This window comes from Podospora anserina, chromosome 2 (genome assembly GCF_000226545.1).
Source record: "Podospora anserina S mat+ genomic DNA chromosome 2, supercontig 2".
Lineage (NCBI taxonomy): Eukaryota > Fungi > Ascomycota > Sordariomycetes > Sordariales > Podosporaceae > Podospora > Podospora anserina.
Window position 1 is genome coordinate 4,586,732 of NW_001914858.1, and position 13,313 is coordinate 4,600,044.

General features: G+C 53.2%; 5 protein-coding genes across 5 annotated transcripts; 1 reads left to right on the plus strand and 4 right to left on the minus strand.

Moving 5' to 3' along the window:
- Window positions 1–54: 54 nt before the first annotated feature.
- PODANS_2_13260 (uncharacterized protein) lies at window positions 55–3,316 on the minus strand (the record flags this gene model as incomplete). The annotated part of the gene is made up of 2 exons (XM_001912109.1): window positions 55–3,001; window positions 3,090–3,316. 2 exons carry the CDS (start codon window positions 3,314–3,316, stop codon window positions 55–57), a joined length of 3,174 nt encoding a protein of 1,057 aa, XP_001912144.1.
- A 1,120-nt stretch (window positions 3,317–4,436) lies between these two features.
- On the minus strand, window positions 4,437–4,809 carry PODANS_2_13270 (uncharacterized protein; the record flags this gene model as incomplete). The annotated part of the gene is made up of 3 exons (XM_001912110.1): window positions 4,437–4,506; window positions 4,576–4,636; window positions 4,689–4,809. 3 exons carry the CDS (start codon window positions 4,807–4,809, stop codon window positions 4,437–4,439), a joined length of 252 nt encoding a protein of 83 aa, XP_001912145.1.
- Window positions 4,810–6,873: 2,064 nt separating this feature from the next.
- Window positions 6,874–7,474, plus strand: PODANS_2_13280 (uncharacterized protein; the record flags this gene model as incomplete). Its single annotated transcript, XM_001912111.1, has 3 exons — window positions 6,874–7,225; window positions 7,262–7,354; window positions 7,407–7,474. 3 exons carry the CDS (start codon window positions 6,874–6,876, stop codon window positions 7,472–7,474), a joined length of 513 nt encoding a protein of 170 aa, XP_001912146.1.
- Window positions 7,475–8,244: 770 nt separating this feature from the next.
- On the minus strand, window positions 8,245–8,939 carry PODANS_2_13290 (uncharacterized protein; the record flags this gene model as incomplete). Its single annotated transcript, XM_001912112.1, has 3 exons — window positions 8,245–8,376; window positions 8,449–8,614; window positions 8,689–8,939. Coding segments are annotated over 3 exons (549 nt in total), but the record flags the coding sequence as incomplete, so codon positions are not given.
- A 2,792-nt stretch (window positions 8,940–11,731) lies between these two features.
- On the minus strand, window positions 11,732–12,869 carry PODANS_2_13300 (uncharacterized protein; the record flags this gene model as incomplete). The annotated part of the gene is made up of 5 exons (XM_001912113.1): window positions 11,732–12,118; window positions 12,191–12,403; window positions 12,465–12,559; window positions 12,722–12,784; window positions 12,863–12,869. 5 exons carry the CDS (start codon window positions 12,867–12,869, stop codon window positions 11,732–11,734), a joined length of 765 nt encoding a protein of 254 aa, XP_001912148.1.
- Window positions 12,870–13,313: the final 444 nt, after the last annotated feature.

Consider the following 13,313-nt stretch of genomic DNA (forward strand, 5'->3'; position numbering starts at 1 on the left):
GCTCAAAAAATGATGAGATATCATAGAATTCCAATGTTGGAAATGCGCCTCTTTTTACCACTGCCCCTGATGCGCATACCCCTGATGGCGCCTCGACGATCTCCCCGTTCCAATATCAATCGACCTCAACTCCTCCTCCAGGCTCAACTCCCTTCCACCACCCACCCCACCACCATTGGCATACCCGTCATTTTGATGCCGATACCCCGCGTCATGATAATCATAATCATCCATCCCTCCTCGTCTGGCAGCACTACTGCTGTGCAACTGCAGCGCGCCGCTCATATTACTATTATTATACCCCTGGGAAGGCGGCAACGCCAAAGGGATCTTAGCCGGAGGAGGAGGCCCATTCCGTCCAATACTCCCCTGCATGGAAGGGTGGTAATTCTCCCCGGCGCCATAGTCAAAAGTTGAGGCTCGTGGGAGATTTCTTTGGGAATTAAAGTTGTCCTGGTGAGGAGGCAGGGGAGCAAGAGGCTGAGAGTCTAAGCCAACGTTGCTGTTCCTCCTTCCGGGACCAAGACCATTGGCGCCAGACATGACTGGTTCTGATGGTGAGAACCCAGACGAGATGGACATGCGATGGGGAGGTTTCTTTTGGAGGCGATTTCGGCCGTTGGAGACAGGCGGGGACGGAGTGAGGGAATCAAAAGAGTCAGGTGCGACGTAGCTTTGTGGACGGGAGGCGGCAACGATGCGTAGAGGACGACGGCCGGTCGAAGATACGGGCTGCGGTTGTGGACCACCCGGTGTAGGACGAGGAGCGGGAGATGTCTGTGTCGGCTTCTTCGCTTCGGGTTCAGGTGCCCAAGTGTCCATGGGCAAATGGTCAGAGGGGTCAACTTCGCGACCATCGTGTGTGATGATCTTGCCAGTGGCTGCGTCGTAGTCTGGCAGAGCAGCGGTCGGGTCGTGCATGGCAGCAGCGGCGGCGGTGGGGTTGAGAACCTCATAGCTGTCGGGGCCGAAAGGAACGCTGGACATAGCACGGCTATCAGAGGATGGTGGTCTGGGGCTTACTGATTTGCGGCGGATGGTGTGTTGCTGCTGGGGTGGGTTGTGATGTTGCTGGGGCGGGTTGGGACTAGGGTCACGAACGGGTGGGTTGGGCGAGTATGCCCGCGACTTGATCACTACGTTAACACTCGATGTCGATGGCCCTGCTGTGTAAGTCATGGGACTCCTGCCATGAGCAGGAGGCTGAGCGTTGTAGCTCGCCGGGGATCCATCTTGATCATATCTCCGAGCGACATCCATGGTTCTGCCCCTTGGGGGTGTCTCCATTTGCGCTTGTTGGTTGTACCGTCGACGACCACTGTCTTCGTTGACACGCACCGCGATCTCCTGTGAGATGTTTGGATCAATCCCAGGAATCAACGCAGCAGGCACTGGTGCAGCCGAGTAGCTGTTTGACCCATTATCGGGCTCATCTCGCCATGGCAGTGCTCTCTGGTTCTGATGGGACTCGTACGTGGGAAGGCTAGGCTCGGAATGCCGGCCATAGTTGGAAGAAGACGAGTAATCCGACGGTTCCCGCCGTGACAAGTCGGTGGAGGACATGACGTAGCCATTGGAGCTCTGATATCCCGATTGTTCCTGCATTCCAGGCGAGGTCGAACAGCGCTGGTCTTGCACGCCAGGAGAAGTCGAGTACCGCTGGTCTTGTACACTGGGAGAAGTCGAGTACCGCTGGTCTTGCATCCCAGGCGAGGTCGAGTACCGGTCTTGGATCCCAGGAGAAGTCGAGTACCGCTGATCTTGCATGCCTGGAGAGGTGGAGTATTGATGGTCCACTGCATTGCTCGGTCTTCTCCCTGAAATGTTCAGTGGAGCAGGGCTAGTCTGTTCAAAGTCCAGATCATACTGTTGTTGAGATTGGCCAGGAGGCGCCCTGCCCATGCTTCTTCTGTTCGAATTAGAAGACTCGGGAGACTCGGGGACGTCTTCGACGGTGGCTTGCATGCCTCTATGTGACTGGTCATACCCGTTCGTGTCATATGAATAATGTCTAGGTGGCGGGGGTTGCTCTATAGCCTGATACTGAGAGCCAGGCAGAGCAGCTGGTGACGAGTCGGCAGCCTTGTAAGTTGGACGCCCCGGGTAACTTGAAGGGGAGGCAGAAGCACGATGGGCCTCGTTCCTCAGAACGTCTTGTCTCATTGTCGGCGGAGTCCCTTGAAACCCTGAATTGGGAGCAGAGTTGAGGCTAGGCCTAGACCGATGGGCGGGAGGTGGAGGAGGTCGATCGTCACTAAATTCCTGAGGTGGCTCCTGTTGTGGTGCTCCATATGGGTCACTGGGCCTAGAGTCATAGCGGTCGTACGACTGCGATTGCTGTCCAGGGTATCTGTCCACTCTTTCCGGTGTCTGGTATTGTTGAGAGGGCGGTGGCTCTCGTCGAAGATCGGCACTACGCTCTCGACGAGGATAATGTTCCAGTGGTGGTGGTTGCTGCTGGTAGCGCGACGACTGAGACCCATACTCAATATGCTGCAGGGGTGACTGAGACGGCACATATGATGAAATAGGATTTGGCTGAGAGCGAGGCGGTGTCTCTACCGGCTCCGGCGCAGGGGCAGGTGGTGGTGGCTTTGACGACGGTGCGGGTGAGGGTGTTTTCCCCGTAACCGGATCCGAAGGTAGGGGCCGCCGTTTCGGCATGGCCCTGGGTCCCGTGGCGGCCACTGGCGCTGTCTCGGGTTGCTGCTCATTTTCTGCTAAAGAAGCTTGTTGCGGATTTCTTGACTTGGTTGGTGCCTTGTCGGGCTTGGGGTGGTTGTCGTAGTATGTGAGTTCAAGACGGAGCTCGCCAGCATATTTACCCCTGCATTGCAGCTGGTGCCATTGATCACTCTGCCCACCCCCATCGACAATGATATCGCGCAGGTCTATCCATGCCTCGCCTATAAGTTCGGTCTTCTTGTCGTCGTTGAACACGGACACTTTAAGCTGAAAGTAGTCTGGTGAGTCGTGAACTGTGAATCTGAGTTCTTGATCCCTGTGTGACATGACATGGTTAGTCGAGTTCACCATCCCATCTATCTAGCCTTGTGTTGCTGTGACCCGAAAGATTGGGGGAAACATACCATCTGGGAGTTTGACCGCCACGAATGTCGGTGCTGGTCTTCTTTGCTTCTTTCCCCAGGCGCGCAGCGCAGTAAGGATCTTGTTTTCCAATCGTCTTGCGGTTCGGTAAGTTTTTCGCCCGGTCCACCACCAAAACAAGCGTACCGATTTCTGGTCCATCGGCACTCATGTCTGAGAAGATGCCCGCCGTATGGGCGAGCGGGAGGGTTTTTGTTCTGGTGGACATTTTGCCCTTATTTTTCTGTTTTGTGGCTCTGGATTGATCAAAAGAAGGGATCGGGATTGTTTACTCGAGGGGGGCTTGGCCCAGCGGCTGTTGGTCCTTGTTTTGGGGGGGAGGGTGTTTCCAGGTTGTGCTGACGTGCGGTCCGAGGTAGGTGCCCCGCTGACAACGAGGTCGAATGCTTGACTTCAGAAGTGTGTCAAAAAACAAAAGAGAAACATGAGGTCAGACTGAAGAGTTAGGCCACGACCCAGAAAGCTCAACGAAGGGAAGGAGGGAAAGAAGGAGCAGGTGCAGAAAGAAGAAAGCACCCTGATGAGAGAGCAGGTGGAAGCACAAGCACAGGAAGCACACAAGCACAAGCACAAGCATCCGCACGGCAGTGGTGCCGCCCGGGCCCCCCAAACAACCGCTAGCTTGGGTTAGATCGCGCGTCTCTGCGGTGGTTGGGTGGATTCCAAGTTGGGGGATTACGTGCATTTCCACTGGATTTGGGGTGGCTGGTGCGCCCGATACCCGCGTTACCGCGCAAATCCGCGAGGCTGGGCTGATGCCCGGAACAGGGGTTTAAAGCTGTTTCCTGATCGACCTTGCAGTGGCAGCCCCAAATCCTCGTCTCTGATTTGCACCAGCCTCTTTCCCCTTCCTGCATCCCGACATCCCAAGATAAAGAGATTTCAACTGCAGCTTGAAACGCAACTTCCCTTTGCATCTGTTTCCAGGTTGTTTGGTTCTTTCTCGGGTTATGGCGTGTCGCGACTCGCGAGCCATCCTCTGTCTCCCAAGCCACCTTGTTGACGTCTTGAACTCCACCTTGATGTTGCTTTTACCAAGAATCCACGATCTTCCCGAAACAAAACCCCACAACTGGAGAAATCAGGAACCGGATTTCAGCTCTTGTCATGTCTCTCGAGCTGGGGTCACCACTGTAAAGGTATATGTCACATGAGCTATTTTTCCAGGTCTATGTAATACCTGAAGACAGGTATATTTGATCACTGTTGTGCTAGTTTTGCTTGGATGCTATGGTAGTTACAAATGAAATATCGAGGAGACTCGAGGTTGGATTATATTTTACAAGATTTCAGACACGCTAATTTCCCGCTTCCCCACGTGTAGCGGTTTACATGTTGTTGAGGCGCTCCTCAGCAGACTTCTTAGCCTCGTCAGAGACATTAGGGTTCTTCATGGTCCTGTCCGGCCAAACCACCGTTAGCTGCCGTGTTTCGGAACGCGCGCCTCGGATGCAACGGATCACTTACGCCTTGAGACCACCGGCAACGTTGCCTGGGTTCTTGTCCTTGGTGTCGCTGGCCTTGGGGACTACACGCGTGATTAGCAAGAGACATCGGGTGTTCATGGAGAGCACGCGTACCGTCACCACCGTTGAACTCGTTGTCGAGAATTTTTTGGGAGTTATCCTTGGACTCCTTGGAGGTGTTGGGGTTGTTCAAGTTGGCCTTGTGGCCGCCGGCGATCTGAGCATCAGTAGGCATCCTGAAGGTTGGTTAATTGTATGGAGAGATTGCGTTTTGTGTGAGGGGTGATGAGAATTAGTGTCTGGAAGGTGGGATCTCCCCGGTCATATATCAACAATACCAGTTGATAGCACGATGCGGCTTGCTCGCTCAACGGGTGGCTTTGTCGTGTAGAGCCAAGCTAGAGCTCACTATAGGCTTGGGCATGTTTTCTTGACGCAAGGTTCCTTGATCGGGATTATAGAGTAGCACGTCATGGACAAAATAACTGGCACAGCAAAGTAGGTCAATTCGGGAGAGTGGTCCGAATCGCACTTGAAAAGATACCTAGTTAAGATGCGTTAGAGATGATTAGTTACTAGGGCTCGGAAGATAGTTAATAGATCTTAACGAATAATTAAAGAGGCCTATTCATTATTTAATGAGGTATAAATTAATGGCCATCACACGTTCTACTAACCTAGAGTACCTGCTATTTTGTCCAGGACATGAGTAGGCGCTTCGAAAAGAGGACGGTGAGAATGGCCGACATCATGGGCAAAGTCCGAACATGATGTCGAGATCCAGCGGGCGCTTTGCCATGGAGTCCACCGGACCCATGCAAACATCCGTAGTTGAAGCTAAAATCGATCGCTCCAGGGGGGACGGTTCTTAGATCCAGATTCCCGCAGATCTACAACTCCACGTCAATAACTAGACCGAGCGAAAAGTTCCCAACCTTGAACCGTCTTGCACCAGCTTGACGATTCTGAAGCTAAGGACTGATGATGTCAGGAAAAGGGGTTCAGGAACGCTAACACAGATGTCTGTCTTTAGGAGAACAGCAAGTTCGTCATGTAACGTCAATCATAAATCTTTGGTGTCTTGAAGCCCGAGATATTCAGCTGCATCTTCAAAATCTGGATGACTGCCAAGACGGGTTCTTTGATACAACAACAATATAGGGGCAGGGTGTGTGCTTAATAGCCGGTGCCCTGCTTTCCGATCTTGCATCATGTCAGCAATCAGTGAGTGATCTTCCCACCAGGTGCCGTCGTATTGGGTGCAGCAAAGCTGACTATGCACATATATATGTCTGAGAAAGGTAACGAATGGGAACAAATGGATTTTTTGTGCAGGCCATCAACTCCAACAAGAGTCATTGCGTCCTCTGTGCGTCTGCCAGTGGTGACGAGGAACTTCTTCAGCCCTACAACAAGCTCCACTGGCTGATGGGGAAGGCTAGAAACTTGGCGTTACGTCAATAGCGTCCGAGGTTCAACCTCGCGGCAACGTCCTGTCAATCAAATTGTCGTGATAGAAATGCTTACTGGCCTTCTGTCGTCTCGGTTGAGGAACAAGACCTCAGCTTTCAGCATTCATCATGAAGTGAGGACATCCGGACGTCCCGACGGTGAGGACACGCCAACCGTGACTCGTGGAAAGCTGCGTCCAGTAGGGAGACACTGCAGCGTTGTGAGCCCCTCGGGCCGAATCTTCAGGCTCAAATATGCTGTCGATCTTTGCAGATTATGTGTCGGTAAAGAAATCAGGAACTTTGGAAGTTCAAAGTCGACGCAAAACTCTTTGGATGCCTCGTATCTTGAAGCTCAAAAAACATTTACAAAAGAAAAGTTGACATCGGACAATAAAGCCACGCTATTCCCAATCAGAACATCTCCACAATTTAGCGCCGTTGTCTTATCGATAAACCAAAAACCAAGCCACAGTCCCCATCTGCGGCGCTACTTTCCCGCTTCAGTGTTTCCCCCGTTTGGTCACCACCTGTCCACAAGGCTGAGAGCCGAATTATTGATTCTTGTCGTCACCTGCACTTGCCCACTCTTGTTGATTTGCTCGTGTGTGGTGCATATTCAGCTCCAAACTGTCGGGTCTCCGCCTTGCGCCCCGCTCTCTAACAACCGTTTTCTAGGAGGCCGTCCGGGGTAATTGGCCGATTCCCCACGTGCTAGGCATGTTGTTTCAAGACTTTCAAAACATCACATCATCATCAACAACCTAAAACCACACCCAAGCCGATTCCAAAAATACCTCCCACGTGGCTGGCAGAGCAAGGTGGCGATTTCACTCGGTACCTACAACATGGCTGCCTCAGACATCCTCCTCTCTGACAACCCAGAGCCGAAACCTCCGGTGGTCAACTACGTCCTCTCCTTTTTGCTGGTGGGCATAGCGTGGGGGTTGACGACACCCTTCATCCGCGCCGCGGCCCGCTCCCACTCCCCTCCACCCCACCCGCTGCTCGAGTCACGCTCTGTGCAGTCGAGTGTGGTGAAGCGGAAGGTGCTCGGGGCTTTTTTTGGTGTGATGGACCTGTTGAGGAACCCGAGGTATGCGGTGCCGCTGGTGCTGAACTTGACGGGGAGCGTGTGGTTCTTTTTGTTGATTGGGAAGGCTGGTATGTGTCACCCCCCCTCCCCTCGTATGGGAAAGGGTAGGTGGCTGGATGGTTGCTGATAGGATGATACAGAACTGAGCTTGACGGTGCCTATTGTGAATACCTGTGCGTTCTTGTTTACCGTGCTGGGTGAGTGGTGGGTGGAAGGGAAGGTTATCAGCCGTGGTAGGGCTTGTTGCTATATTCAACTACGGCCAATAGCTAACTTGTGTACCAGATACCTTGATTGGCATGTTTTTAGCCGTGGGTGGAATTGCATTGTGTGTACAGAGCAAGAATGTTTAGATTCGTTGCTGGTAGTTGGAGTACATATATTATACACAGTCGAAGAGATTTAGCGTATCATATTGAAGCCACTCAATGCAAGACTGTTTTGCAATTCAACAACTATTTTCCTACGCTGCTCCCGGCAGTTCGTAGGGCCCCCCCTTTTTTGGTATCCTTTAACGTCCCCTGACAAAATATGCTGTGTGTATGCATGTATGACCATCCAACCCACCCGCAAGAAGCTCCTGTTCCAGACAGAGCCCCAAGCCAGTACCAAACCATTCAACAAATATGTACAGTTGAACTTTTTAATAACCATAGCGAAACGACAAAAGAAAAGGAATAAATCCAAAACGGGGAAAATAAAACCTGTATCCCTGCGTGTGCTGACCCGTGGTATCTTGTAATCCAATGTTTTTAAAAACCCTAAACAAAACCTGGAATCCATCGAAAATGTCGCCCCGAAAGAAAAAGAAGAAAAATGTTCAGTGGGAAATTGACCGTCCCCCCCATGATGCAAAGAAGAGAAGAAGAAGAGAGGAGATAATTATTTTTGTGTAGTTGATGACTCGCATCGTATCGTGTTGTTGTTGTTCCCCTTTTTTGGCCGACGGAGAATTTGGCAAGAAGGGGGGCCCCCGGGGTATCGATGTGTGTAAACATTAAGTTTTGTTCTCCGATCATGGTCGTGGTTTCGTGAGGCATGGTGAAAAAATCGTCGAGTTGAACCGGCCGTGAACCGTGATGTGATCAGGTCGTCGTCGTCGTGACAAGTCGTGAATTAGGGATTAAGCTCTCCGAGTCCGAACCCACCGCTGCACAGCGCGGAGGCTTGGGTCTTCGTCTACCCAGCGGCCCATGGTCATGTCGGAGACCTGAAGCTCCGAGTAGATGGCTTCGTCGGTGATGTTTGCGAGCTCCTACTTTTTGTAAGTTTTTCTGAGGGGGCAACAGGAAAAGGAGAAAAAAGAAACAGTGAAAAGTAGACGTACAGCACGCAGTTGTTGGTCGCAGGCCCTGAGTTGGCTCTGGTTGCCAGAGTGAGGCCTGCCACCCATAAGAATCTGATCCCGCCATTCGATCCAGCGCTGCACAGCAGCCTGACGGAGATAGATCTTTTGGCCTTCGTGACGGCGAGCGTAGGCGTCAAGGAGGACTCTGTTGGGTCCATGACGTTAATACCAAGAAAAAGGGGAGGACGGATAACCAAGTTTGGAGGACGAGAAACCTACTGCTTAAGCTCGGCCTTGGCCTGCTCGTCCGCACCACCACTCGCGCGGGGGACTGTGATGTCGGCAGCGCAGTTGAGAATGTGCTGGCCATCAAGAGCGCACTGGCGAAGTGCTGCCCATCCCTCCGTGTAGTAGTCATCCATGTCGGTAGGGTTGACCGGGGCAGCAGCAATGTAATACTGAAGAGTGCGAAAGTCGGAAAGCAATTCGGCCACGCGGGCGGTGCGGTATTCGTTGACTGGAGCTTCCCGTTAGTCTCATAACTTCCTGAGGAGCGGTGGCCTGCCAAGGTGAAGATCGCTTTTCAGCAAGCCTCGTCGGGGGTGGCGCCTCGGTTGGATTCATGGGAGTGGACGATGGCTTCCCGGGGGATACTTTCGTAAATTTCCGATGACGCACAAGCCCATCAGAGGGGGTGGGCATTGTGTTGATAGGGCTTAGGCTTGAGTGTAGGGGGTAAAAGAGGGGGGGTGTGGGTGCTAAGGGGTGAGCAACATACGTCCGTCAGACATGGTAGCGGTCAGGTTTTGGAGAACTGAAAATCGAGTGTCGAAGAAGGGTGAATATACAGGGTCAAGGAATTATTGAGTTCGATGGCAAGAACTGCTCGTTATCTCGAACTTGGTGAAAAGCAAGGCAGGAGTGAGAAAAAAAGATGGTTGATGCTGGGAAAACAAGGAAGGCCAGGAGGATGGGAGTATGCTGCACTCTATGCAAGACACAAGAGATATCAAGTCTGAAAAGAGAAGAGATTGGCGCTCAATCGCTGAGTGAAGGTGATGATGGCTTGGTGGTGTCCTGTCGACGGCAACTGGGGGCGAACCCCATTGACTTTATGTAGATGTCTCGACATGGTGGATATCAAACCGTTGAGGGGATCAAGACCAAAGACATCGCAAGGAGGACTCCGAATCAGAGTTCCCCCTAGAGGTACGTATCTTGGACGGGGTCAATGTGTGTGAGTGTGTGAGTGCGTGAGTGAGATGGCAGCATGCACGTTGTCGCGATAAACCCGGGACTAAGTCCCGGAGTATTTCGACAGCATGACTACGTCAAAGGCTTGGGTAAGTCTATACCCGCAGAGAGGACAGATTAGATCATCAGCCGCTTGATGCCCAGCCTGCAGGCCGGTGCCCTGTCGCACGAGGAGGGAGATGCATCGCCATGTTAGTGGAGGAGAGGTTTGATGGAGGTGGAGTGTCGAGATGCTACGTCGATTTCCTGCTATCCATGTGCCTTGCATTCCATTCCTCGTAGGGAGAAGGCCCCTACCTAGCTGGGCAGTGTTGTACCGTGAGTCCACACCCCCCTTTGTCCGTGATACCGAATGAATGCACGGCCTTGAACCTCCACCTCCCCCACCGCTGCAAGGCCTGAGATGTGAGAGGCTGGAGAGGGACGATGGAGGCAGCAGAATGACGGCGGCACACGGCTGCAACGGTGTGATTTCAGACGGGCCCTGGTCAGGCTGGACAAGAGCTGCAGGTCCAATGCAGCCTCCTATCGTTTGGGCGGCATCTCACGGCCAAAGGCTGTGGAAATGCCTTGAAGGGTTCGATATGGGACAAAAAGAGCCTCTCGGGCCCTGTCCTGGTGGCTTTGGATGGTTTGTGCACCGTGATGTTGACAGGGGGGTCCCCGAAACGGCAGTTCTAACGAGTATTCAGCGACGCCACAGTAGATGGGCTAAACCGCTTTCGGGCCTCCCCGGTGATGGCCAGAACGGCCAGAACTCTCCGTGGAGGCAGCTTGCTGTGGCTCAAGACTTCGGCAGCCAATGGCCTTCCTAGCCGTGTTGCCCAACAACTCCCAACACCGTTGCCGAACCAAGCTGAAGCAGCAAAAAACATCAATGGTGCAGTTTTGTCATTCGATTCCAGGCCAAATGTGAGCAAGTGGGAGGGACCGTCTTCCTTGGATAACTGTTTTTGGACTTTCTCGAAGTGTCTCGGACTGGTGATGACGGTGTTTTGCGGTGTGAGGACGGGACGAACGGCAGGCGGCGCCGTTGAGAGAGGCTTGAGAGGCTTGAAGCAGCCTTGGAGGGGATCCACGACCCCTCCTTCCATCCGCCAAACGCGAGACGACTTTCTCGCCAAGTCCACGAAGAAGGCTGCTTGTCAGCTTCTCAGGGCCCTCTGGTCGACCTGCAGCAGCGTGCATCGACCTCTCACAGTCCTTCCCACGCACCCGGATAACCTTGCCCCCATGAACTATGCACTCATCGTCCGAACTCTTCTGCCACACTAATCCCCAACATGCCTAACCCGATCCCACGCACTCGGGTAGAATCCGAATTTGAGAGGCAGCTTTGTGGGTCCCTGCATGTAATTCCAAGTTGAAACCGACCAGAGTCGAAACGTCGATGAGGACCATCCCCAGATCCTGGCCGCTTTGCTGGCGGCCCAGAAGCCACACACAAGAGCCGCTTGTTGACAACCGCACCAGTGGCATCTATTCCCGCATCTCCCGCCGTTGCTCCCGTCCAGGTTGCCACCGCGTGGTTTGGTCCGTGTGGCCGCAGGAATATGTAACTGCCCCGTCAGCAAAAGCAAAAGCATGTTGATGCGGTCACTGTCCGCCCAGTTGCGTTGAGGGTCTCGGTTCAGAGGCACGAAGCTAGTGGGTAGATATCTGGCTGTTTCACACCGCAGCACGCACCCACAACGAGGAACGTCTTCAGCCTTCAAACGGTAAGCCACACTGGATACGACACAGGGCACACGGCTACGAGGCTACGCCCATTGTGACATGGTTGAATCTTGAACCGGTCTATTTTAGACGCTCTTTCCTGCATGCTGCATATGATAGATTCTATGGCACGAGTGAATGAACCGTAGCACAAAACAACGCGCGGGATGTGGATATAGGGGGTCCAAAAACCTCACCATATCATACCTGATTTCTTGTCTACTCCCCCACTCCCTCACTCCCTCAGCCTGACCTTCCAAGAGCCCACAGCGAATCAGCACCTGGCATCCTGCCTGGTCGGCCGCGGCACTACACCCACTTTCCCCCGAGGTAGTATTTTCTCTCCATCACCTCAGTCCTTCTCGGCGATAGCCTGTAATCTGTCGTCGATCTCGTCCTCTGTAAGTGTCCTGAACCCAGGGTATGTGCCTTCCTTGCCGTCTGGGCGTGGCCCTCCCACAATACCAATCTCAATCTCGGTCTTCTTGAAGTCCATGCTGAGGACCGTGCTCAGTGTTGTGATTGCAAGCTCAACAACCTCCTTCCAATCACCGTCCGCATAATCCCGGTTCTTGAGCTTCTTCTCGAGATGATTGAGCGCCTCCTGCTGCTTGGGACCCGCAGCTGTGCCCTTGTAACCGATATAGTAACCGGCGGGGTCGCACTTGAATAACTGCGGCCCCAACTCGGAATCGAGGGAGATCAGCGTCACAGCGAGACCATATGGGCGCATGTATGCCTAGCAAGGATGTCAGCTTCGATATTCCAATATTCCCCTGCCAAGGCAAGTCAATATTTCCCGTCGTCATACCCGTTGAGTGTACACTTGACTGATATTGGCAAGTCTCTTGGCCAGAGCATCGCATGGCATCTCATAGCCAAACTTGTATCTGAACTCGGCCGCTTCTGACTGGGCACGCTGGGAGAACGCTCGCGCATCTGCGATGGAGCCTGTCATGACGCAACCAACCGAGGGCGAGATCTGGAAGATGTGTGTGACGGAAGAAGGGTCGATGAGCTTGTCCTGCACCACGCTGTTAGAGCTGACCGGCTAGGCAGCAGAATATCGGTTGCTTCTGACGTACTGGAACCTTCTTCTGGGACAGGACAACAGCGCAGTCCTTGCCCCTGACGCCAATGGACATGATGTTGGCGGCTGTGATGGCCTTGAAGGCATATTCTGCAGGACATCCCTTTGTCAGTCTCTCTCCTACTCAGACGCAACCAGTCCCCATTTCCAATTCTCTCAACTCTTCGACAGCTTCCTCTCCTTGGTTCCTCCTCGTCTACTGCCCTCCTTCTCCCCTTGCCCCTCCCTCTCGGCTATGGCACTTGTACATACCAACTTGGTACAGTCTTCCTTGGTCGGAGAAAATGGTAATGTGTCGGTCGTAACCAGCGTTGCCTGCGCATCAAGTGTTAGCCAGGACCAAAGTGGAGCTCGAAGCTCGCCCGACAGCGTCGCAGCTGGTAATCGACGTACCCGCCATCTTGACCGATGCGAGCTGATGAAAGCTTTATTGAAGGATTGTATGAGCGGATGGGAGGAGGACGAATCGGTAGATGCGCAATGTCAAAGATCGGGCAGTGGTGGTTGTTTTGGTGGTGGTGGTGTTGGTGTTGAGCAGGCGGCAAGGAGCTTCGTTCGTCGTTGCGGTTGGCCTGGCAGGGAAGCTCCAGCTGCCGATCGACGCGTTGCTCTGCTTGCCTGGAGAAGGCTGACGGCCAGCTGTTGCGGGCGGTCTGGCTGCCTTGAAAGTTAGGCATTAATTAGAAAGCAGATCTTGGCTTAAGTGGCTGGGGCCCAAGCTTCAATGGTAGTGGGGTTGCCCCACATTCTTAACTTCTGCTCTGTTATCGGGCGCAAGACCCCTGTATTGGGCGCTGATAAGCACTGGCGGAACAGAAATTTGCTGCAGGCTGTTTCTCATTCA